A 26,491-nucleotide genomic window follows, 5' to 3' on the forward strand; every position below is an offset into this window, starting at 1 on the left:
GATGGGGGGGAAAGTTTTTTTCATTACCCTTTATATATGCGTCGAATTAGGGCTTTAGAGAGGAAGCTCATTTTCTTCATTACGAGGGGGTAGAAGAAGAGAAGGAGCCGCCGACCATCTTCATCTCCTCCGGCAATCTCCCTTGCCGTTGGCAAGCCCCCATCCACACCACCATCATCTCGGCACCGGCAACCCCCATCACCACCTTCATCTCGGCACCGGCAACCCCCATCACCACCTTCCTTCTTCTACCTCGGACCATCCACCGGCCGAAATCCGGCAGCACCATTTCTGCCATTCCCACCGTTACCACCACCACCACTAATTTCTCAACCACCACTACCAAACCCTCTCCACCACCATCCGAACCCCATCTCTACCCAAAACCCGTTTCAAGACCCACTTCTGTGGAACCCTTTTTGAAAACCCTCCGGCCACTCATCTTCCAGCCGGTCTCTGCAACTTCCGACCACCATCCCTATCTCCTCCACTCCCACCTTGAGCCGTCGGCCGATCGCCCTTACCTCGATCATCACCATCGACCACCATCTCCTCATCCGAACCCCATCTTCAACCTCCAAACCCATTTTTGCAAAACCAAAACCCACTTCCACCTTCTTCTCCAATCAGCCACCCCTTCATCTTCTCCAACCCCCTTTGCCATTCCCCCCAAACTCTCTTCTCATTTCGGCAAAAAGGAGGGGGATCTCATTTTTCTCTCACCAAAACAGAGAGCAGCAGAGAAGGGGGAAAATCCCACCGAAACCCAAACCCATTCTACCCATCTTCTCCGGCGGTTTGACCGGAGCTCCGGCTGGTCGGTTATCACCTCAATCTTCACAAATCCAACCATCTCCCCTCATTTACACCCCTTCATCATCTTCCCCTATTTTTTGCAAAACCCACTTTAAAACCATCCAAACCCTCTTCATTTCATTTTTACCCCATCTCCGACCGAATCCACCCACCACCACCTCCTCCTTCAATCTCCCCTCATCCAACCACCAACAAATCCCATTCGACCCCATAATTGCAGACATCGAGAGGCGCCGCGAAGACAAGGAGTGGGAGAGGCGATTTTTCGAGCAAAATCACAAGGAATTCCTCTCCAGTCACTCTGCTCCTGGTCACGAATTGCAACCCGAATGGGAAGATACCATTGATGCTGAGGATTATTTGAATGACGGTGAAATGTTTAATATTACCAAGGATTAATCTAGATCCTGTTGATGGGTTTGTGAGTTCTGATGAGTTGACTGAGTGGAATATGAGAACGGCGGAGAAGGAGGTTTCGCCTCGGACAGTTAGGGATGTGGAGGTGCACGACAAGAACCGTGATGGTTTTGTGTCTTTCCAAGAGTATGAGCCTCCTAGTAGGGTTCAGCTTTCTTCTTCTGATAATAGTTCAAATGGTGATGGTATGGGTTGGTAGAGAAAAGATCATTTTAATTCTTCAGATGAGGATGGAGATGGCCTTCTAAATCGAATTGAGTTCAATAACTTCCTACACCCAGCTGATAGCAAGAACCCGAGACCCTTCATCCCCGTCACCATCATCCGAGTCCACCTCGGCAAACCCGCAAAATCTGGTGGACGTTCGTTTCCATTGCCGCTATCAGCACCGCGCTCAATCCAGGAGAGGAAGGAGAATAAGATGAAGAAGAGCAAGATTAACAGGCGCTACTTATAAGGTATAATTTCATTTTTATTTTTCTTAGACCTTTGCATTTCTTATTCAAAGCATCTTGTGCTTTTCCTTCTAAAAATTGTACAGCCTATTCAACTCTTTGTACCCCATTTGGTTGTTTTGATCTCCAAGCATGATATCTTCATTCGCTCTTTGATTGGTTTTATTTTCTATGAGGTTTCAGCATATTGATATCAGAATTCTCATGACCTGGTAATTGTGCTGAATTAGATCTTTCAATTAGAGTTTCTATTAATTCTTGGGGGGAGTGTTCATTCATTTTGGAGCTCTTTTGGGTTATGGCTATGACGGAACGTTTCTTGAGCAACCCCCTTCCCTTCCAGCCTTAGAGTTTCCGCAGGTTAAGGGATTTCTTCCTCTTTAGAGACGGGCATAGAGAGTTTAGGAGTCCGTCCTACCATCCTAGGGTTTAGGAGTCTGTCCTACCCTTGTAGAGTTTAGGATTCTGTCCTATCCCAGTTTAGGATTCTGTCCTTCCATCTTTCAGAGTCAGTCTTCAGCATAGGAGTCAGTGCTTCAGTCTTTCGGGAGTCTGTGCTATCATCATAAGGGTTAGGATTCTGTCCATCATCTCATCAAGTCATGTGATTTTCATCCGCTCTTGCAAGGTATAGGATGCTGTCCAACCCTTGCAGAGTCGTGATTCTGTTCAATTCCCCCGCAAAGCATAGGATGCTGTCCAACCTTTGCTGGATATCAGGAGTCTATCCTACCCTTATGATGATAGGATTCTGCCATCTTGTGGCAAAAATTCAAAAACACTTCAAAAACATCTAAAAACCAAAAATCTCAAAAATCAAGAGTCATTAGGAGTAGTTAGGAAATTCTAGTCCGAACTACGGATGGCTTGATCCCTAGCTGAGGGGTACGTAGGCAGCTCGGGCGTGCAGCTGGCATCCCGAGTCCAGTCACCTTTTTTTTTTACACCATTTTACAAATATTTCTCACCTTTTCGTCCGAACTACGTTGGCTTGATCCCTCTCCGCAGGGTACGTAGGTAGCTTGGGTCCACCCAAGTTCAGTCAAACCTTTTTAATAAATATTTTCAAACATTTCAAAACAAAAAAAAAAAAAAATGGGCAAGGATGGTGATTGCCAGGTCACTCGGAGCCCTCTTTTTATTCCATTTCCGGTTTTCATCGTGATTTTCCGGTTTCCATTGGTTTTCTGACGTTTTATCGAGTTTTGGGACGGGCGATGACGTAGCGTGGCCCCTTTACAGGGATTGTCCTCGCTGAGCCCAACGATAGGTCATGACGATCGCGAGACTTGTCCGATCTTCAGTAGATTAGGATCGCTGGGCTTGATTTCTTTTGAATCACCCTTTGAGCCTATTGTGTGTTCCATCTTCTTTCCCCTAGCATTTTTTGTTCTCACATGCCGTTGATTTTTCGATTTCTTTCTTTTCTTACACCTTTTAGCTTGGTGTGTGCTTATCTTAGATTTCTCATGCATTCTAGTTTGTTTGTTCTTCTAGCGTGCGATCGATTGCCATTTTCTTAGTCTTATCTCTTGCATAGGCTCGCATGCTGGTGTGTTTACTTTACTGCTTTGAGTGCTTAGCTATAGCGTTTATCCATTCGTCTTAGCTTGATTATCTGTCTAAACTTAGATATTTGCTTTCCTTATCTCATTATATCTATCATTATCTGGTTAGCTGTAGCTATGCATGCGATTGTTTATTGCTTTCTTAGATGTGATGAGTTAGGATTAGATGCGATGAGTTAGGATTTGGATGTTCATTTTCTTTGCCCATCCCCGGGTCATGCATGCTTAGATAGACGATTTCTCGGGGGATGATTGTTACCATTTCACATGATTTTTGCCCAAAACTCTTCAAAGTTAATAATAAATGGCATAAGAGACCAGGTGATTGCACTTGGGCGAATTGGGGGCGCCTAACCCCTTCCCCATTCGTCACCAGGCACAGACCTTTTTTTTATCTCTGGTTATCTGTTGCGACAGAGCATAGCATGGGATCCAGGGCCTACTTCCTTGGATGACGACTCTTTCCTTGTTTAAGGTGCGTCTCGAATCCGGGCTAGTCCCCGAATCGAGAGGTATCTCACTTTACATCGCCTCTCATGCTGTGAGGGACACTCTTTTGAGAGTTCCTTGGTGGAGCTCTCCTTCACGTGGATGATCCAGAGACTCGTCGCGTGGGGGCACGTCCCCCCGCCTCTCTCGGATAGGGGTCCACAGGATGGCGACTCCACTGGGGATTGCTTGAAACATTGCCTAACTCTGTAAAAATGCCATTTCAATTAATTTTGAAGAAATTTGGGTCAAAACCAAGTTAAATGGGAACTTTATCGTTAGAAATCCAGGGGCACCAAGTAGGTGCGTAATTAAAACAAGGGATTCACACCCTGCAAAGTAGGCATTGTCATATTTTTTATTTCTTTCATTGTTTTTCATTATTGGCTCCACGGGATAGATTCATTGCGTGCCCGACTGGGATGTTATTACACCCTGATGGTATTGTTGAATCTATTTCCAAGCTATGCGCCAGCGCTGCAGCCGTAAACACTCGGTGCACTTGTGTTTACAGCAGCCGATGAGCAATGAAGCATACTATGTATAACACTTAGTGCACTTGAGTTATACATATTAAGTATGGTTCATAAGCATAGTACCCGATAGATTGAGTCCGGAGCCCTACTTTATTTTATATATTATGTATATACTTACTGACTTAGTGAAATCCAACTAGGAAGTACACATGTTTATATAAGTATATTACATTCATATAAGGGTCGAACATGTGTTGCTTACACATGTAAAGCTTAGAGTTAGGAGCCTTGTCCCCTTTGTAGACTAGGGTAGCTCATTTTATATGGCTACAGCACGGTCCTAGTACACTTATCAGTCTGTCTTGAGTCGGGATCTTCTTGACTTCGCTAGATCAGGTTAGGGCTGGTGCCCCTGGTTAGGATATATGTATATATGTGTATATGTATATATTTATATGTATACATATCTGTTATTAGATTAGGGTTTACTTCCTAGTTAAGTTTTCCTTCATAATCTAATCAATTATTCCTCTCTATCCATTCTGTGGATTATCATCAGATGCTTGGCTCTTTTAACCATGATCTATCTCCCATGAGCTTGATCATTTGATTGATCCTGATCAGATGTACTTTGCATGTCGATTATGAGTCTATCTTGCCATTATCATTACCGGAGTGTGTGTTCTTGCTGAGAGTCCTGCTTTATCTTGACCATGACGGCATACCCTTCATGTTTAGTTGCTAAGACCCTCCTAGTATAGCAGTCATGCTGTCGATTTTTTTTAGAACCCTTGAGTGTAATCATTATCCTTTTGGGTTCGTTGACAAACCATGTGCTTACCTTACCACATCTCTTGGTATAGCCGTTATGCTGCCGAATTTTCTCCAAATACCTTGAGTGTGGTCATCATCCTTTTAGGCTTGTTGACAAGCCATGTACTTGCCGTACCACATCTTCATGTACATCTGTTATGCTGTCAGATTTTATCCAAGGGAAGGATGTGTTTGTGCTACCTTTTGTTTCAACTTGCACATTACATTGTCATGCGATTAATTCTCATTGAGCCTAGTGTTTATGGTGTCCATGACAGGAGTCTTAGTCACTCATCTACCATCAACCCTAAAAGAGCTTTCATCTCTGAACTCGCTTGGTCTAGCTAGTCCGTTGTACCTATTTCCTCTCACATTGCCTAGATGGCTGAGTATACTGAAAATCTCGTCTTGACAGAAATGAGAGAGATGATGATGATATCCATGACCTGATAGACAGAGATCCCCTCATTATTCTTGAACTCAAGTGCTTCCAAGAACCCTACACCTAACCGTGTTGCACCTCCTACACCCACCATGGTAACCATTTCACTCATTCAACCCTTCATATATCTTACTACCTTTACCTGTACCACCCTGGGGCTAGGAAGTAGATTGATTGCATAGGGAAAATGAAAGATGTCAGAGCTTGAAATTCAGGAGATATCACCATGCCAGAGAAAATCCCACCAATGCCAATGGATCAGTTTGAGCCAAGTTGATAGGACATTATAGGATTGCCCCTTCTGAGATTCTAACTCCAGGGTCGATCTCTCCAATCATTATCATCATTAAGGAAGGCACGTTGCCCTTGAACTTTCAGCGCCAATCCGTTGCCTCCGATGAAGTGTCTCATCTTTGAAATTTATTTTGAAGTGTGTATACCAACCCTCCTGTCAAAGTTGGTAAGTCTAACCACGTCAATATCAATTCTAAGTATGTTGTGTTTATTGGTCTCTCTCATTGTGAGCCAATGTCCAGTCTTTTGTTGAATTTGATGGAGAGCCTATCGTGGCGCATCAAAAATCATTGATGTACTTCAAACATTCAATGCAATGAACATTTGATTCCAGTGTCGTCAATATTCTTGTGTATGTTCACTCTTGGATCTAATGTTAACAAACAAATTAAGACACCCTCCTCGGACGAGGATGCCGATGAAATTCTCCTCGAGATTTGAAAGATGATCAAACGAGAGGAAGAGTGTCGAGCAAAGCCACTTGAAGATGAAATCGATACCGTGGATAGTGGTATCGAAATCCGAAACTCGAGAAATAAGGATTGGTAAAATTTTATCTCCTTAAGAGCGCAAAGAATCGATAAACCTATTTAGAGGGTTCAAAGAAGTGTTGCTTGGTCCTATGAGGATAAGCCGGAAGCGTGCCTTGGCACTGTTCAACGTGAGTCACCCTCAGTTTCAGACATCGGGTCAAAAAAGCAAAAATTTCAAACGAAGAATACGAGACATCAAGTGAAGTTAATGAAAAATTGAGAGAAGACTTTCGGACAACAAAGTCATGAGCATAGAACATGAACCCCAAAAAGAATACTTGGGCTTTACATTCCGGTGGAATTTCGAGTCAAAGTAATCAAGGAGTAGGGGCATTCCCGCATTTCAAGTGAAGAAAGAAGAAGAATGAACAAAGAAAAAAAAGAAGATAGAATCCAGAGAAGAAAGGAGAAGGGAGCATGCCCCACGTCAACTCTTCAAGAACGTCAGAATCGCAGGAAAAGGAGTCGATAAATAGATTGAAAATTTCAAAATCTTCAGCATTCAGAGAAGACCCAGAGTGGTAGAATCCCGAATATCAGTGCAAGATCCCAAAGACAAAGTGGGAATTCAATCAGTCTAGCTTGCACAGTGCAGATGAAGTCTTCACCTTGCCAGGAAATGCCGCCAGACTCCTCAAAAAAAAGCGAAAGAGGAAAAAGTTCAAAGCCATTGAACCTTAGCCATTCAAGAAGCTTGTATGCCAAAACATCATAAGGCCATCCTTGGACGCCTGAGCCTTAAATGCCAAAATCCTAAGTTAAAAAAAATCCTTTTACAAACACCTTCGAGCCTCAACAAAATCAAATATTCTTTTCAAACACCCGCAAACCAAGGGCATTTTGTTTCGAACTACCTCTGACTTGATCCCTTTCTACAGGGTACGTAGGCAACCTGATCAATTCAGGTTCGGTCAACCTTTGGAATAAAAGTCAAATTATTCCCTTTCAACCTTTGGAATGAAAGTCAAATTATTCCCTTCCAACCTTTGGAATAAAAGTCAAATTATTCCCTTTCAACCTTTGAGCTTAAAAGCCAAATCATTCTGTTCCAAACCCCAGCGAACTGCGCAGACCTAATCCTCCATTTTTGGAGTACTTAGGCAACCTGACCAATCCAGGTTCGGTTGAAACTTTGAAATCCAAAAGAAATATCCAACCCTTTTGAACCCAAGCCCGCCTAGAAAGTCCTTCTGGTGAACAAGCAGAGGTTCAAAGTCAAGAAGAAAAAACGATGGAGTCTGAAGACCCACTAGGCTGAAAACTCGAGAGGGCGGTCTAGGCAAAATTTAGAGTCATTCACCCACTAAGTTGACAACTGAAAAGTCGGCTTAGGCAAAAGTTAGGGTATCAAGCCCGCTGGATTGAAAACCCGAAAGGGCGAACCAGGCAAAACTTAGGGCAAGCGGTCCGCCAGATTGAAAACCTGGAAAGGTAATCTGGTCAATGGCAATGACTTCCAACAAAAAACGAATCATTGAGATGGAGAAACAGTCTTCAACCAGGGTAAAATCTCGGAGTCCAAGTAGTGCCGCCAGGAAGCTTACTTTAACATTCTTCTAAACTGGGGGCATTGAAATCGAGCAATCCGAAAGGGATAATAACCATGACTTAAACACCGAAAGAGGAGAGTAGTGCCTCTTGACACGGTCTTCAAAATACTCTAAGAGTGGCCAAACCATACCCTTGAAAATAACACATCAGATCCAAGAGTGAGTTGAAAGCGAGTCGAGTCCTTCGAACAACAAGAATCTTCTTTGATTGAGTCCTTAGAAATCTTTTCCTCCTTCACATTTGTGTTCCCTTTCCTTACAAAGTCCAAACTGTCGGGTGCTGGAAGAATGGGAGTGTGTCCTCCAAAATGCAAAGAAAATTCAGAGTAAATCCTGGTTTAGGCATCAGAAGGGGCGAGAGACATCTTGTTCAAACCTACCAGAGACCTTAAGCCTCAAAAAGTGAGCAATGCGAAAGAAGGGATTCTCAGACTCAGCCATCATGGTGATTGTCCTACTCTCTCCATACAAAAAAAAAACTGTGCAACCTCAACCCTTCATGAAATGAAGCATCTTTTCTTCAACCATCATTGTTCCACCTCCTTAAAACTCTTGTCATGGAAACACAATATACTAGGGGCATCTTTTATGACTTGCGTCATAAAAGATGTCAAGCACACGAAGGCAATCAGTAACAATGTCTCCAGCAAATTAAGATGAGAGGGGTATGAGCACATCTCAAGCCGAACCTCTAAACTCCCCAGTTGGGTCTACTCTTCAGAAGAGTCAATTCTCCAAGAAAATCAGTTTTCCCAGCGGAATCTAGAATTTGCTCCCACAACCTTCAATCTCCAGCAGAATTCAGTTCTCTCAGAAAAAATGGTCTACTCAAAACCTCAGCAAGTCACATGTGTCTGGTTCTCAACAGAGATCGCACTCCTAAAGTTCTCGGCAAGAGACAATCAATCCTGTAATGGAATCGATCAAAATCTCAGTTTCTTGAATCAAAACTGTTCCTTCTTGAGTTTCATGTTATTGATTTGTTAGTGAGAGACTGTCTCACAATTTTAGTGTGTGCTTGGTGAGAGACTGTGTCACAAACTTGAGTGGTTGTGTGATGAGCAACTGTCTTATCATTGCAATTTGTGGTATAAAAAAAAAACTAGCAAAACTCTCAAACCTTGATCAATTTAAAAAGTATTATGCCTAGAGCACCAGGAGGCCGTCCTTGGTCGATCTGAGCTTCAAATCCAAAAAGCCAAATGAAAAAAGGCAAATCTTTCAAACTGTTGAAAAGACAGAAAAGAAAAAAAAATCTTTCAAAGTTGTTGAAAAGAAAAAGAAAAAACTTTCAAAAAAATAAAAATCATTGTAACCCAAATTTCATGAAAGAAAGCTTGAATCTCTTCGAGTTTTGTTAAGACTCCTGTATTGGATGGGAAATTATACTAGGGGCAACTTCTATGTCCTGATGAAAGTCGGGCCATAAAAGATACCTAGCATGCGATGATAGTTGAGATAGCAGTCTTAACAATTCAAGATTTGAGAAACTTGAGCGCGTTTTCCAAGTCAAATTTTCAGTTTAGGTATGATCATGATGCTGTCTAATCATTCCGCTTTGTTGATCTGTCAAGATGCTGTCTTCTCAGATCCTAGAGTGGTTTGATCATGATGCTGTCTAATCATTCCGCTTTGTTGATCTGTCAAGATGCTGTCTTCTCAGATCCTAATTTAGGTATGATCATGATGCTGTCTAATCATTCCGCTTTGTTGATCTGTCAAGATGCTGTCTTCTCATATCCTAATTTAGGTATGATCATGATGCTGTCTAATCATTCTGCTTTATTGATCTATCAAGATGCTGTCTTCTCAGATCCTAGAGTGGTTTGATCATGATGCTGTCTAATCATTCCGCTTTGTTGATCTGTCAAGATGCTGTCTTCTCAGATCCTAATTTAGGTATGATCATGATGCTATCTAATCATTCAGCTTTGTTGATCTGTCAAGATGTTGTCTTCTCATATCCTAATTTAGGTTTGATCATGATGCTGTCTAATTATTCCGCTTTGTTGATCTGTCAAGATGTTGTCTTCTCAGATCCTAGAGTGGTTTGATCATGATGCTGTCTAATCATTCCGCTTTGTTGATCTGTCAAGATGCTGTCTTCTCAGATCCTAGAGTGGTTTGATCATGATGCTGTCTAATCATTCCGCTTTGTTGATCTGTCAAGATGCTGTATTCTCAGATCCTAATTTAGGTATGATCATGATGCTGTCTAATCATTCCGCTTTGTTGATCTGTCAAGATGCTGTCTTCTCAGATCCTAATTTAGGTATGATCATGATGCTGTCTAATCATTCCGCTTTGTTGATCTGTCAAGATGCTGTCTTCTCAGATCCTAATTTAGGTTTGATCATGATAATTGTCTAATCATTCCGCTTTGTTGATCTGTCAAGATGCTGTCTTCTCAGATCCTAGAGTGGTTTGATCATGATAATTGTCTAATCATTCTGCTTTGTCGATCTGTCAAGATGCTGTCTTCTCAGATCCTAATTTAGGTTTGATCATGATAATTGTCTAATCATTCCGCTTTGTTGATTTGTCAAGATGCTGTCTTCTCAGATCCTAATTTAGGTTTGATCATGATGATTGTCTAATCATTCCGTTTTGTTGATCTGTCAAGATGCTGTCTTCCCAGATCCTAATTTAGGTTTGATCATGATGATTGTCTAATCATTCCGCTTTGTCGGTCTGTCAAGATGCTGTCTTCTCAGATCCTAATTTAGGTTTGATCATGATAACTGTCTAATCATTCCATTCTGTAATTTGTGAGAGTCTGTCTCACTATCCCTTGAGAGTCCATCTCAGTTTTCTTTTCGAGAATCTGTCTTGTCAATTCACTTTATCATTCATTCTTGATGAGAATCTGTCTCGTCGATCCATCTCGTCGCCCCCTTGCATCCCTTCCGTTTGAAACCTTGGGCCAGTCAAAATGTGTTGTCTGTTCGGCTTTGGCTTCAGTATGACAAGCACACTCTGCCAAAGAGGGGCATCTGTAGACACCCCATTTTGACAAGGCCCTAAAATCCCCAAAGTCGAATAAAACTCGTGAAGTTGAATAAATTTTTGAGAAAGTGGATCCAAGCGAAGAGAGAACCGAAATTTTACCAACTTATTGTGTACATTTATAGGTACAAATTCCCTGAGAAGTTGTTAATATTCCTAAGAGTGCCCCTGCAAAATCTCGCAGGAATCGGATAAGAAATGGCGAATAGGGCGAGCCAAGTTTGTGCTATTATTGTAATTTGGCCAATGTAAAAGGGGAGTGAATAACACTTGAAGGGGTTGTCCCAGCGAAAAAAGAGCGGTCATAAATCAAACCATGGGGGTGTCCATGGAGGATGGGGGAAAATAAATTTTCATTCCCCTTTATATATGCGTCGAATTAGGGCTTTAGAGAGCTAGCTCATTTTCTTCATTACGAGGGGGTAGAAGAAGCGAAAGAGCCGCCGACCATCTTCATCTCCTCCGGCAATCTCCCTTGCCGTCGGCAAGCCCCCATCCACACCACCATCATCTTGGCACCGGCAACCCCCATCACCACCTCCCTTCTTCTACCTCGGACCATCCACCGGCCGGAATCCGGCAGCACCATTTCTGCCATTCCCACCGTTACCACCACCACCACTAATTTCTCAACCATCACTACCAAACCCTCTCCACCACCATCCGAACCCCATCTCTACCCAAAACCCGTTTCAAGACCCACTTCTGTGGAACCCTTTTTCAAAACCCTCCGGCCACTTATCTTCCGTTCGGTCTCTGCAACTTCCGACCACCATCCCTATCTCCTCCACTCCCACCTTGAGCCGTCGGCCGATCGCCCTTACCTCGATCATCACCATCGACCACCATCTCCTCATCCGAACCCCATCTTCAACCTCCAAAGCCATTTTTGCAAAACCGAAACCCACTTCCACCTTCTTCTCCAATCAGCCACCCCTTCATCTTCTCCAACCCCCTTTGCCATTTTCCCCAAACCCTCTTCTCATTTCGGCAAAAAGGAGGGGGATCTCATTTTTCTCTCACCAAAACAGAGAGCAGCAGAGAAGGGGGAAAATCCCACCGAAACCCAAACCCATTCTACCCATCTTTTCCGGCGGTTTGACCGGAGCTCCGGCTGGTCGGTTATCACCTCAATCTTCACAAATCCAACCATCTCCCCTCATTTACACCCCTTCATCATCTTCCCCTGTTTTCTGCAAAACCCACTTTAAAACCATCCAAACCCTCTTCATTTCATTTTTACCCCATCTCCGACCGAATCCACCCACCACCACCTCCTCCTTCAATCTCCTCTCATCCAACCACCAACAAATCCCATTCGACCCCATAATTGCAGACATCGAGAGGCGCCGCGAAGACAAGGAGTGGGAGAGGCGATTTTTCGAGCAAAATCACAAGGAATTCCTCTCCAGTCACTCTGCTCCTGGTCACGAATTGCAACCCGAATGGGAAGATACCATTGATGCTGAGGATTATTTGAACGACGGTGAAAGGTTTAATATTACCAAGGATTGATCTAGATCATGTTGATGGGTTTGTGAGTTCTGATGAGTTGACTGAGTGGAATATGAGAACGGCGGAGAAGGAGGTTTCGCCTCGGACGGTTAGGGATGTGGAGGTGCACGACAAGAACCGTGATGGTTTTGTGTCTTTCCAAGAGTATGAGCCTCCTAGTAGGGTTCGGCTTTCTTCTTCTGATAATAGTTCAAATGGTGATGGTATGGGTTGGTAGAGAAAAGATCATTTTAATTCTTCAGATGAGGATGGAGATGGCCTTCTAAATCGAATTGAGTTCAATAACTTCCTACACCCAGCTGATAGCAAGAACCCGAGACCCTTCATCCCCGTCACCATCATCCGAGTCCACCTCGGCAAACCCGCAAAATCTGGTGGACGTTCGTTTCCATTGCCGCTATCAGCACCGCGCTCAATCCAGGAGAGGAAGGAGAATAAGATGAAGAAGAGCAAGATCAACAGGCGCTACTTATAAGGTATAATTTCATTTTTATTTTTCTTAGACCTTTGCATTTCTTATTCAAAGCATCTTGTGCTTTTCCTTCTAAAAATTGTACAGCCTATTCAACTCTTTGTACCCCATTTGGTTGTTTTGATCTCTGAGCATGATATCTTCATTCTCTCTTTGATTGGTTTTATTTTCTATGAGGTTTCAGCATATTGATATCAGAATTCTCATGACCTGGTAATTGTGCTGAATTAGATCTTTCAATTAGAGTTTCTATTAATTCTTGGGGGGAGTGTTCGTTCATTTCGGAGCTCTTTTGGGTTATGGCTATGACGGAACGTTTCTTGAGCAACCCCCTTCCCTTCCTGCCTTAGAGTTTCCGCAGGTTAAGGGATTTCTTCCTCTTTAGAGACGGGCATAGAGAGTTTAGGAGTCCGTCCTACCATCCTAGGGTTTAGGAGTCTGTCCTACCCTTGTAGAGTTTAGGATTCTGTCCTATCCCAGTTTAGGATTCTGTCCTTCCATCTTTCAGAGTCAGTCTTCAGCATAGGAGTCAGTCCTTCAGTCTTTCAGGAGTCTGTCCTACCATCATAGGGGTTAGGATTCTGTCCATCCTCACATTAAGTCATGTGATTTTCATCCGCTCTTGCAAGGTATAGGATGCTGTCCAACCCTTGCAGAGTCGTGATTCTGTTCAATTCCCCCGCAAAGCATAGGCTGCTGTCCAACCTTTGCTGGATATCAGGAGTCTATCCTACCCTTATGATGATAGGATTCTGTCCTCTTGTGTCAAAAATTCAAAAAACACTTCAAAAACATGTAAAAACCAAAAATCTCAAAAATCAAGAGTCATTAGGAGTAGTTAGGAAATTCTAGTCCGAACTACGGATGGCTTGATCCCTAGCTGAGGGGTACGTAGGCAGCTCGGGCGTGCAGCTGGCATCCGGAGTCCAGTCACCTTTTTTTTTCACTATTTTACAAATATTTCTCACCTTTTCGTCCGAACTACGTTGGCTTGGTCCCTCTCCGCAGGGTGCGTAGGTAGCTTGGGTCCACCCAAGTTCAGTCAAACCTTTTTAATAAATATTTTCAAACATTTCAAAACAAAAAAAACAAAAATGGGCAAGGATGGTGATTGCCAGGTCACTCGGAGCCCTCTTTTTATTCCATTTCCGGTTTTCATCGTGATTTTCCGGTTTCCATCGGTTTTCTGACGTTTTATCGGGTTTTGGGACGGGCGATGACGTAGTGTGGCCCCTTTACAGGGATTATCCTCGCTGAGCCCAACGATAGGTCATGACGATCGCGAGACTTGTCCGATCTTCAGCAGATTAGGATCGCTGGGCTTGATTCCTTTTGAATCGCCCTCTGAGCCTATCGTGTGTTCCATCTTCTTTGCCCTAGCATTTTTGGTTCTCACATGCCGTTGATTTTCCGATTTCTTTCTTTTCTTACACCTTTTAGCTTGCTGTGTGCTTATCTTAGATTTCTCATGCATTCTTGTTTGTTTGTTCTTCTAGCGTGCGATCGATTGCCATTTTCTTAGTCTTATCTCTTGCATAGGCTCGCATGCTAGTGTGTTTACTTTACTGCTTTGATTGCTTAGCTATAGCGTTTATCCATTCGTCTTAGCTTGATTATCTGTCTAAACTTAGATATTTGCTTTCCTTATCTCATTATATCTATCATTATCTGGTTAGCTGTAGCTATGCATGAGATTGTTTATTGCTTTCTTAGATGTGATGAGTTAGGATTAGATGCGATGAGTTAGGATTTGGATGTTCATTTTCTTTGCCCATCCCAGGGTCATGCATGCTCAGATAGATGATTTCTCGGGGGATGATTGTTCCCATTTCACATGATTTTTGCCAAAAACTCTTCAAAGTTAATAATAAATGGCATAAGAGACCAGGAGCTTGCACTTGGGCGAATTGGGGGCGCCTAACCCCTTCCCCATTCGTCACCAGGCACGAACCTTTTTTTTTAATCTCTGGTTATCTGTTGCGACAGAGCACAGCATGGGATCCAGGGCCTACTTTCTTGGATGACGACTCTTTCCTTGTTTAAGGTGCGTCTCGAATCCGGGCTAGTCCCCGAATCGAGAGGTATCTCACTTTACATCGCCGCTCATGCTGTGAGGGGCACTCTTTCGAGAGTTTCTTGGTGGAGTTCTCCTTCACGTGGATGATTCAGAGACTCCTCGCGTGGGGGCACGTCCCCCCGCCTCTCTCGGATAGGGGTCCACACCAGTAAGTCGAAGAAAACAGGAAAAGTGATATTTAGGAGATTTGTTTTTGATAAAGAAGGAGAGAGATATCCTAAAGATAAGAGACTGGAGGGTAGGGAAGGGGAAATGAAAAGGCGTCGTACTGTAAGAGAAGGGTGTAAAGCGAAGATGGATATTAAATTTAGAGATGGAATGTGGGAAGTGAGCACTTTTGTGGAGGATCATTGTCATGATCTCACATCTCCACCTAAAAGACGCTTGCATCGCTCGCATAATAATTTCCATAAGAATGCCGCATGTAAGAATTTGGTAAACATCCTAAATAAAAGTGGATTGGGTCCTAGTGGAATTGCAAGGACAATTAATATATCACGTGATGGTTCAGGTAGTGCTGTCACAATCAATCAGGTAGTGACCCATTTGAGATCAGAGAGGGCTAACAACATGGGACGAGAAGCTGTCGAAGTAGCCCTAAGGTTCCAACAGAAACGATCAGAAGATCCAAACTTACATTTCTGCATGGAGTTGGATATTTCAGGAAACTTGAGATCCATGTTTTGGCAGACTCAAGGGCAAGGGCTACGTACCTTAGATTCAGTGATGTGATAGTATTTGATGTCACGTATAAGACCAATCGGTATGAGATGCCATTTGCACCATTTACTGGTGTCAACCACCACCGGCAATCTACTCTTTTTGGTTGTGCCCTCTTAGCAGACGAGACAGATGAGACATTTACTTGGTTGTTTAAGGAGTGGCTGAAATGCATGTGGGGGAAAGCTCCTAGTTGTATAATAACCGACATGGATGGGGCTATGCGAAATGCAATCAGAACAGTTTTTCCGAACACCCGTCATCGGTTTTGCTCGTGGCATATCAGTAAGCACCTAGTTGAGCATTTCCAGCCATGCGAGATTCGACTAGCGATTTCGCTAAGGATTACACTCATTTGTATTTCAGGAAAAACATAGCCGACAGTGAGATAGAATGGCAGAAATTGGTGGAGAAATACCCATTTGTTGAAAATAGTTGGTTAGCAAAAATGTGGGAGCTACGGAGTCATTGGCTGCCTGCTTATTTTAGAGACACGTTCACGGCAGGCATGACATCAAGTTCACGTAGCGAAAGCATGAATGCTTTCTTTGATGGTTTTGTAAACCAGAGCACTAATTTACAGGAGTTTGTTGAACAATATGATAATGCATTTCATGATCGGCGCGATAAAGAATCTCAAGAATATTTCAAGTTTAAAAGTGCAAGTGCTTTATTGATTTCTAGGAGCACTTTGGAATCACAAGCTGCAAAATGTTATACGAGTATTATGTTTAAATTATTCAAAGCAGAGTTTGGGGATAGTAGCGACTGTTGGGATGAGTTGTTGGATAAGAATGGTAACGTGTCTGAATACCTTGTGGGATTGAGTAATGAAGAGAAGTGGAAATGGGGCAATCCTGCGCATTATGAGGGAGAAATGTTTAGTTAGCATTCCGGAGTGATATATCTTAAATAGGTGGACGGTTATGGCAAGATATCATCAATCACGGGGTGGGGTGGTTGCAGACGAAGGAAATAATAAAGACGTAACTCCTCTTGAGAGATGGCTCCTACTAGCGAAGTGCCACAGAGCACTGGATGTCATTCAGAATAATAAGAGGCTTATGAAGAAGGTGGACGAAACTTTAGATGCATGTTTGGCAGAATCTGAACAAGAGAAGAGAGACAACGAAATTGTTGCAAATAGTTGCAGTCAAGTACAATCCAACTATGTGACCAACACCGCGGAGATATGTATTCGTGACCCCTTACCTGTGAAAACGAAGGGTCGACCGAAGAAGGCTACCCGGTTTAAATCCAGTCTAGAGAAATCTAAATCCAAAATCAAGCAACGAAAGTGTGGAAATTGTGGACAAAGAGGCCATTATATTAGGACGTGCAAACAGCCCAAGGTTTTGATTCTTGCTTGCTAGTCATTTAGATGTGGTTGAGAAATATTTTTTTCTCTTATCATGTCACAGGGAGCTAATATATTTTTCATTTACTATTTTTTCTGATAGATGACTGCAGCGGAGGTTGAAGAGAAAGAAGAGGAAGAGGAAGAGGACCTGATGTCATACTGAAGAGTCACTTTAGTCTGCTTTCTGTAAGTATATAAGCCTCTTTGGTATTCACTTAATATGTTGCATTTATTTCTTGTATGTGCTATCATTGGGTTCTTTGTACCACGAGTTAATTCACAAGTTTCTTTTTACTGTTGTGTTGTTTATTTACTATAGGAAATTATCTTATGTTGAGAAATTTCAAGAAACTTGACTCCGGTGCAGCAGATGGAAGATGGACGTGCTTTTGTTGTGTTAATTTGAAGATGCTGGGACCTTTTGCTTTGAAGAGTTTCTGCTTTTACCTTCTATTAATCTGTAGTATTTGTCTATGAGGACATAGAGAATAATTCATTACTGTCTGCTCATCTATAAACAGGGTCATTTTTCTTTTGAATCTTGTTTTTGACTTCTGGACAAAAGCAACCTTAATGTGAATGATGAAGCAAACCTTAATATTTGATCAAGAGACCTTAATATTGTCATAACTTTCAAAATAATATGTTGCTTTTGTTTGTCTCTTGAATCATGGGTTCCCTGTACCACAAAATTAGAGGAGCAGATTACTGACCCAATGGTTTTAAATTACTATAGTAACTTGGGATCTGCTAGATAGGCTGTTGCATGTGTGAGAGCAGCCACCTCACAAATGAATACAAAATCTGGGGAAAAGTGGCTTCAGCTTCAACGTTAAAATCAAGGGACAACCACTATCAATTCCCTTTACATGTTCCTGACTCCAAGAATCAAATTATTTGGTTGATAGATGGTCAGGTGCTAAATGTTTGTAAGATTTAAGGGGAGGTTTTATGATTCTACACGGCTCATTTTCAGCAGATTTTGTCTTCATTCATCAGGTGGCTACTCTCACATGCAGCGACACATTTTTTTAATCTGTGATCGAATAAATTCGGTTTTAAATTGTTGTGATCTTTGTATGGTAATTCCTGTCAAATATCTCCTTTCATTTATCTTTTTTTTTCTCTTTCTTCATTGTGAATTTTTTGTCAGTGTTGAAGTATAAATGATTAAATAACACCAACTCTAACAGCTTAAGCTTTTGTACAATAACAGTAACTAGTGTGAATTTTTTGCCAGTGTTGAAGTATAAATTATTAAAGTCACTACTAAAATAAAATTATGTACATAGTCAAGAGCTGATTCTTAGTCACTCACTACTAGTTACTTTTTCAAAAAAGAGAACAGAAGTCGTACAACCACTACTACTTTAACAAAACACCCCACACTCTTAAAACCTCCCCTTACATCTTGCAACACCTCCTTCATTTGCTCTATCTCATTCTCCAAACTTTGGAGACGGGTATTTTCACTGAGAGCCTCCCCATCAGTGCCTTCTAACTGGTATGCCCAACGGAAATATTTGCACTTCCTCCTGCTGCCACACTGCAAATTCTGTTAAAGGTTAGAATTTTGCAAATGAGAAGGAAAAATATGCGACCAACATCTAAAAGGAAATTTACTGAGTGTTTACTTACACTGTATCCAGCACATGTATAAAATATGCGATATTTGTTATTGTTCGTCTCGCTTATCTTTAGTATAGCTTTCTTTTGACATTCACAGTTCCTGCGTATGACTCTAACCTCATCACCTTCCACAGGCTCAATCTCAGAACCAAATTCAGTGCCTTCTAACCGGTGGGCCCAACGAAAATATTTGCACTTCCTCCTGCTACCATCCTGCAAATTCTGCTAAACGTTAGAATTTTGCAAAAGAAAAGAGAAAATATGCGACCGATAAAAGGCAATTTATTGAGTGTTTACTACACTGTATCCAGCACATGTATAAAATAAGCGATTTTTCTTATTGTCCGTCCCGCTTATCTTCAGTGCAGCTTTCTTTTGACATTCACAGTTCCTGCGGATGACTCTAACCCCACGTGTACTACCATTACTGTTGGATGAGGAAGCCATGCCTTAATCTCCTCTCAATGAAAAACGAAACAAAAGGAATCCGATTAAAAAATTTAAACAACTTACTAGTAAAAAATGTGTTGAATCAAACTAGCAAAGTAGACTGAACGAGTTAGCATTTTTTTCCTAACTGTGTAAAATCGAAAAAATTGAAAAAAAGGTTTTTTTACAAGAGGAAGAATTTTTTAAAAAATGGATCTGTTGAAAAGGGTTCTTTTTTGTAACTATGTTTAATAAAAAAAGATAGATGGATTCGATATCATTGCAAAATTTTCAACTCTAATAAACTTCCAAACCATTCGAACGCCTAATAAATTGCTTCTCAAAAAAAAAAAAAGAAGAGAAAAAGAATGCAATGAGGGGAAGAATCATACCTAATGGGTTAGGGTTAGGGTTCTCACAACCCCCAAAAAAAAAATCAAAATAAGATGGTTCGGTTTTTACAACCCAAAAATCAAATCCAAAAAAAAGAACTTGGGGTCCTATTCTGCTGGTTGGAACCCAGTAGATTCGAACCCCTATTAAACTGGTTTTCACACAGAAAAAAGACAAAAAATGCTACTAGGGTTCGATTAGGGTTAGGTTTTTCACAACCCCCAAAAATAAAAATCAAAGCAGAGGGCTCGATTAGGGTTTTAACAACCCAAAAATCAGATGAAAAGAAAATGAAAACCATTTTCTTCTTTGATCATTAGGGTTCGATTCTGCTGGTTCGAACCGTAAGGAACCAGTAGGTTCGAAGCTTAACTACTGATTTTCACAAAAAAAACAAGAAAAAAAAATGAAACGAGGGGAAGTAATGGTACCTGGTACGCTAGCGAGAGGAAGAAGAACAAGCTGGGTGAGCTTATCTTCGTGAGAGAGCTTGTCTCCCCTCTTTTTTCCAGAAAAGTCGAGGGTTTCTGAAATGTTGTTTTTCAATGTGACTTTTGTTTTGATCAAACGGCTGAAAACACCTCCATCGGACGGTCCATTACCTCCCTGCATTAATAAAAGAGGGAGGAGTAGATAGCTTATCTACACGGCCGCATAGTGTCACCTCTCTCTCTCTCTCTCTCTATATATATATATATATATATATATATATATATATATATATATATATATATAGAGAGAGAGAGAGAGAGAGAGAGAGAGGAATAAGAGTGTGCGCTCGACCGCACCAAGCTTAGGTGCGGTCGAGGGCCAAAAACTCATGTGGGCCCACATTGTTAGGATGGCCCAAAGCATTCATTTGCAAGACCCCATCATAGATAGGGTGTGTACAAAAAATCAGCTCCATAGGATCATCCTAGCCCTTCGATTTGTGGAGGTTAAAAATGGACAATGGAGGTTAAAAACACAGTGAGCCCACGTTGTTTTGATGAGCCAAAGCATTCATTTGATGGGCCCTGACATAGATAGGATGTACCTAAAAAATCATCTCCATAGGATCATCCTAACCCTTCGATTTATGGAGGTTAAAATGGACGCTTATAAACTCCACAAATCTGTCCATTTTTAACCTCCACAAATCAAAGGGTTAGGATGATCCTATGCAGCTGATTTTTTGGGCACACCCGATCTATGCTAGGGCCTATCAAATGAATGTTTTGGATTATCCAAATAATGTGGGCACACTGTGATTTTTGGTGGGCGAACTAGAGAAGCTTCTCTAGTTGGCCGACTAGAAAAACTTTCCCACATATATATATGAGGGACCACTGTGTTTTTTGGTCGGCCGACTAGAGAAGGTTCTCTAGTCGGGCAACTAGAAAAACTTTCCTTATATATATATATATATATATGAGAAAAGTGTTTCTACTCGGTCCCCTAGATAAGCTTATCTACTCCTCCCTTTAAAAAAATACAGTGGGCCCACGCTGTTTGGATGATCCAAAGCATTCATTTGATAGGTTTTAACATAGATAGGGTGTGCCCAAAAAATCAGCACCAAAGGGTCATCCTAGCCCTTCGTTTTGTAGTGCCTTGTGGTGCCCAGAATGGACACATATAAACGTCCACGTTTATATGCGTCCATTTTGGACACGGTGTGCCCAACAAAACGAAGGGCTAGGATGACCCTTTGGTGCTGATTTTTTGGGCACACCCTATCTATGTTAAGACCTATCAAATGAATGCTTTGGATCATCCAAACAGCGTGGGCCCACTGTATTTTTTTAAAGGGAGGAGTAGATAAGCTTATCTAGGGGACCGAGTAGAAACACTTTCCTCATATATATATATATATATATATATATATATATATACACACACACATATGAGAATAAAGTTCCTAAGGTGTCACCTCATATAGCTTATATGAGGTGGCGCTCACAAAACATAAGGGGCCCACATTTTTGGGGTGATCGAAACCACTTATTTGAAAGGCCCTTAGATGGATATGGTGCCTACAAAAAATCAGGTCCATAGGATCAACCTAATCCTTCCATTTACGGAGGTTAAAAATGGGCAGATTTATGGAGGTTTATACCCATCCATTTCAACATCCACAAATGGAAGGGTTAGGATGATCCTATGAAGTTGATTTTTTAGGCACACCCTATCTATGAGAGGGCCTATCACATGAATGCTTTGGATCATCCAAACAAAGTGGGCCCCTTATGTTTTTAAGTGCCACCTCATATAAGCTATATGAGGTGACACCTTACGAACTCTATTCTCTCTCTCTCTCTCTCTCTCTCTCTCTCTCTCTATATATATATATATATATATATATGGGGAAAGTGACTATGAGCGGTCGCTCATATAAGCTTATATGCGCAGCTGATTAAGAACCGTCGATCTTAATCGATCCTGGCCATTCCCTGCCATTTTCAGAAAGTAACGAAAAAAAGGTTTCTTCTGTGTTCGAAAGAAAGAGTCGGAACTCATCTCTGTGTTTCTCGACAGACGCCCAAAATCCTTTCTCCCCTTCCTTCTCGCCTGTGAAAATCAGACAAAAAAAAGTCGATCGGCGGTCATTCTTCTCCCCAGGTAATCTACAGAAACTTATTCAATCTTTTTAAAAAAAAGAGCCGATCGTTGCCGTGAAATCCCTCATCTCCGCCGGATTTCCTCCTCCAACGAAGAAGCAGACGCCCGCCGTTCTCCTCCCAGGCTAGTTTGTAATTTCTTTTTTTTTCCCTTTTCTAGGGTTTTTACTCAACATTCCCTGACCTTTTCGTCTCCTCTCCTCTAACCCTCATCTCTAAAAATCAACCCAGATCTATCCACGCCGGCTCGCTCTGCAAATCAAATCCAAGTTTTAAGGTATGAATCTCTCTCTCTCTCTCTCTCTCTCTCTCTCTCTCTCCTTATGTTTTTGGTCGAAACCCAGTTTTTTGGTCGAAAAAAAGAGTGAGGGTTTCTATTGATGTAAAAAAAGAAAAATAGAGTGAGGGTTTCTCTCTTATATGAAACAAGAAAATTGGTGCTATTTTTCTAGTTTTGGGTTTTTATTGATTTATATTTCCATGCTTTTTCTTCAAGCACTATTGGCCTTTTTCCAGAATTATGAGTTTTTTTTTGTTTCTCTCCTTTTTTTTTTTTTTTTGTAATCTTGGAGCTAATACTCAAACTCTCTTGTTTTGATTTCAGCACTCTCTTCTAATAAATTGATTTATGTGGGTTGGACCAACAACCAATATGCCTGAGAGGAGTTTTTTGAATCATCTTGTAAAATCATCTCCTGCACTTATAACTCTTTCATCATTCTTTCGTTTGTACAATTTTTCTTTCTGGCTTTGGGTATGTGAAGCAGATTCTGAATATTATTCATTTGGGAAACAATAAATTCACTTCTTTTTCTTCCTTTGACCACCCCTTTGCAGTGTAAAAGGGTAGTAAAAAATACACCAGTGGTGGCTGGCCCAAGGAAAAAAGAGTACTTGGATGTCGATGCTATGATAGAGTAATGTATCTGGATGTGGTGATTTTTTGTATTTAAAAAGATTTGGAGTTCATGGGTTTTTCTGCTGTTCCTGTTGGTTATTTGGTGATTTGGATAGACCAAGCATTTCTATAGATTTGTGCTTATGTTTATGGTTTGGTTTATTATTATGTAATTGACATTGATTTGGCTTACATGTTTTTTGTTTTATTTGATTGTCTTGAAGTGAAGGGATTGAAGAAGTGTACTCGAGTTAATGGATGATAGAGACTACTGTATAGATTTTGGTTTATCAATTGATGATATTGATGCTAATAGACTAATTATGGTTGGTGACATGTTAGGAAATGATGAAAGTGAGGTGGGATATATATCTGTTGATGAGGAGGTAGACCCAAATGAGGAGGGAGACCCAAATGAGGAGGGAGGTGTAGAATTTGTTGATATTGATGATGGTGGTGAGAGGAATCTGGGTAAGAAACCCTTTTTGGATCAGATATTTGATAGTGAAAATGATGCATACGAGTTTTATAATATATATGGGTTGGCCACCGGTTTTGGAGTACGGAAATCATCAATTTATAAGTCGAAGATAACACAGAAAGTGATATTTAAGAGATTTGTTTGTGATAGAGCAGGGTTCAAAAGTAGTAAAGCTAAAAATGTGGTGGTTGATAGAGTTGTGAAGCCACGTCGGACTGTCAGGGAGGGTTGTAAAGCGAAAATGGATATCTCATTAATTGATGGGAAGTGGAAAGTTAAAGCTTTTGAAGATATACATTGTCATGAGCTTACTTCTCCACTCAAAAGACAAATGCATCATTCGCATAACAAATTTATCAAGACTCAGGTAGTTAAGAATTTGATGGACGACCTGAGTACAGCTTCAATCCATCCTGCTAATATTGCGAAGGCCATTAATGTTTCATATAAAGGATCAGGTAGTTCTATAACGACAAATCAGGTGGTTTGCCATTTGAGAAAACAGAGGGTGAATAATATGGGGCAAGAAGGCGTTTTGGTAGCACAGAAATTCCAAGCGAAACAATCAGAGGACCCAAACTTTTTTTTCAAAATGGAGTTGGATATTAATGGTAACTTGCGATCAATGTTTTGGGCCGATTCACGAGCTAGAGATGCATATCTAACCTTTAGTGATGTCATTGTGTTTGATGTAACGTATAGGACGAACAAGTTTAGAATGCCTTTTGCACCATTTACTGGAGTAAATCACCACAGGCAGAGCACCTTATTTGGATGTGCTCTAATAGCAGACGAAACAAAAGAGACATTTACATGGCTATTTGAGCAGTGGTTGGACTGCATGTTCGGGAGAGCTCCTGGTTGTATCATCACAGATATGGATGGGGCGATGAGAAATGCTATCAGAACTGTTTTTCCAAATACGCGTCACAGATTTTGCTCTTGGCACATCAGTAAGCATCTACTTGAGCATGTTCCATTAATGCGAGATCTCACTAGTGAATTTCCCAAGGATTACAAGAAATGGTTTTACATGAGACAAAAGGAAGACTGTGAGGTAGCATGGGAAAATTTGATTCAGAAATATCATATTGAGGAAAACGGATGGTTAGCAAAAATGTGGGATGTACGGACCCACTGGGTGCCAGCATATTTCAGGAACACATTCACTGCTGGCATGACATCCAGTGCGTGCAGTGAAAGCATCAATTCTTTCTTTGATGGATATGTAAATCAGAAGACAAGCTTAAAAGAATTCGTAGAGCAATATGATAGGGCACTTATTGAACGCCGTAAAGCGGAGTCTCAAGAAGATTTCAAGTCTAAAACTACGAAGCCTGTACTTGTTTCAAGGAGCAAATTGGAAGAAGAAGCTAGTAAGTCTTATACGAAGACAATGTTTGACATATTTCAGGCAGAATTTAATGATAGTATTGACTGTTATCATGAGAAGGTGGAAAAGAGTGGCGTCGTGGCAGTATACAAAGTTGGATTAAGTGTTGATGAGAAGTGGAAATGATGCAAGGTTGTGTACGATGAATCTGAAGGGGTAAAGGCAACATGTGAGTGCGCGATGTTCGAGACGAAAGGAATTTTATGCAAACACATACTCCGCATTATGTCCAAGAAGCAATTGATGAGCATTCTCCAACAATATATCTTAAATAGATGGACAATTGGGGTTAGATATCGTGTGGATAGTGGAGTATTTATGAGAGTTGGATAATAATGACATATCTCCACTTCACAAATAATAACAAAATTTCAAACACTTCTAGATAGGTTTAAAGATAATAATACTATTTTCAAGAAGGTGAATGAAACCCTTGATGCTTGGTTGTTGGACTCTGAGAAGGAGATGAGAGACAAGCAAGTTGATTTGGCAAATAGTGGGAGGCAAGTAGTAACCAACTTTGTTAGCCAAGGAGTTGAGATTTCTATTCGCGACCCCCAACCTGTAAGAACCAAGGGCCGTCCAAAGGTTGCTTACCCGGTTCAAATCCCCGATAGAAAACTCCCAATCCCAACCAAAGCAGATACGAAGGTGTAAGAAATGTGGAGAAATTGGCCATTACATGACAACATGTGGACAAGAAAATAAAAAGAAACAGAAGGTTTGGATTTCTTATGTCAACCTCTTCAATTTCTTATTCTTACTAATTGTCTTTATCAATGTTGTAATTTTTTCATTTTTCTTGCTTCGAAATAGATGACTTTAAGGGATGAGCAAGAGGATGACGAACATGAAGAGTCAATGCACGCGGATATTGCTTCGTGATTTTGCAGATTCGCGTAGGTATGTGGTAGGTTGTTTCGATAATAGAATAATTGTTTATTGCTTCAATAGCCTATGTATAATAGAATAATTCTGTTGCTTTGTTTCTCTGAAAACATTTCTGCACTGATAGTTTAGTACTTAGCTTTATGCATTTCCATTTACTAGTGACCTTTTTCTCACTATTTTTCTTTCTTTTCAGGTTTTGAACTGAAAATGTGACGAAGGTTTGTATTGCCATGTTTCATTCAAGAAAATTTGTCCCAACAGGATTAACTGTAATTTTTGAAGTTTTGACTGTAATGAGCAAATTTTAAGTTTTGAATTGTCTCAATATTTACCTCTGAATGTTCATCAACAGTCGTTTCGAATGCCATTCTCGTCTCTGTTACTATAATCAGTTAATGCATAAAATTATCTGTATAATGCATACTCGTGAAGTCTTTTGATGTCATTTGAAGCTGACAAGAGAAATGACTATGAGGCATGGCCTAATCCTTGTGACCCATTATAGTGAAGAAGAATGGTGATGGGCAAGTTTCACCAATGGAACAGGTCAGTCTTTTTTTTCTGAAATGTAACAGAATTCGTTGATAAGAACCAGAATGTACATGACAGCAGGTCAGTCTTGTTGCTGAAAAACTTTTGTTGGTATCTCGCCGTGAGAACTCTGCTACGACCATTTTGCTGTGGAGCCACTAGTTTTGGCCAACATATCAGTGGAAATTTCTTTGCTGGATTTGTCTTGTTTAAGTAGGAAACTGAGCTACAAATATTGCACGG

General features: G+C 41.1%; 3 protein-coding genes across 3 annotated transcripts; all 3 read left to right on the forward strand.

Moving 5' to 3' along the window:
- Window positions 1-1,180: 1,180 nt before the first annotated feature.
- Window positions 1,181-12,591, forward strand: LOC143891060 (uncharacterized). Its single transcript, XM_077395712.1, has 2 exons — window positions 1,181-1,418; window positions 12,353-12,591. The coding sequence occupies exons 1-2, from the start codon at window positions 1,181-1,183 to the stop codon at window positions 12,589-12,591; spliced, it is 477 nt and encodes a 158-aa protein (XP_077251827.1).
- Window positions 12,592-15,217: 2,626 nt separating this feature from the next.
- LOC143891061 (protein FAR1-RELATED SEQUENCE 5-like) lies at window positions 15,218-16,532 on the forward strand. Its single transcript, XM_077395713.1, has 3 exons — window positions 15,218-15,525; window positions 15,588-15,908; window positions 16,010-16,532. The coding sequence occupies exons 1-3, from the start codon at window positions 15,218-15,220 to the stop codon at window positions 16,530-16,532; spliced, it is 1,152 nt and encodes a 383-aa protein (XP_077251828.1).
- A 6,674-nt stretch (window positions 16,533-23,206) lies between these two features.
- On the forward strand, window positions 23,207-24,952 carry LOC143891062 (protein FAR1-RELATED SEQUENCE 5-like). The gene has a single exon (XM_077395714.1). The coding sequence runs from the start codon at window positions 23,207-23,209 to the stop codon at window positions 24,950-24,952; it is 1,746 nt and encodes a 581-aa protein (XP_077251829.1).
- Window positions 24,953-26,491: the final 1,539 nt, after the last annotated feature.

The sequence above is a fragment of the Tasmannia lanceolata genome, unplaced genomic scaffold (genome assembly GCF_043159265.1).
Source record: "Tasmannia lanceolata isolate RefF3 unplaced genomic scaffold, GAP_Taslan_0.1 ptg000013l, whole genome shotgun sequence".
Taxonomy (NCBI): Eukaryota; Viridiplantae; Streptophyta; class Magnoliopsida; order Canellales; family Winteraceae; genus Tasmannia; species Tasmannia lanceolata.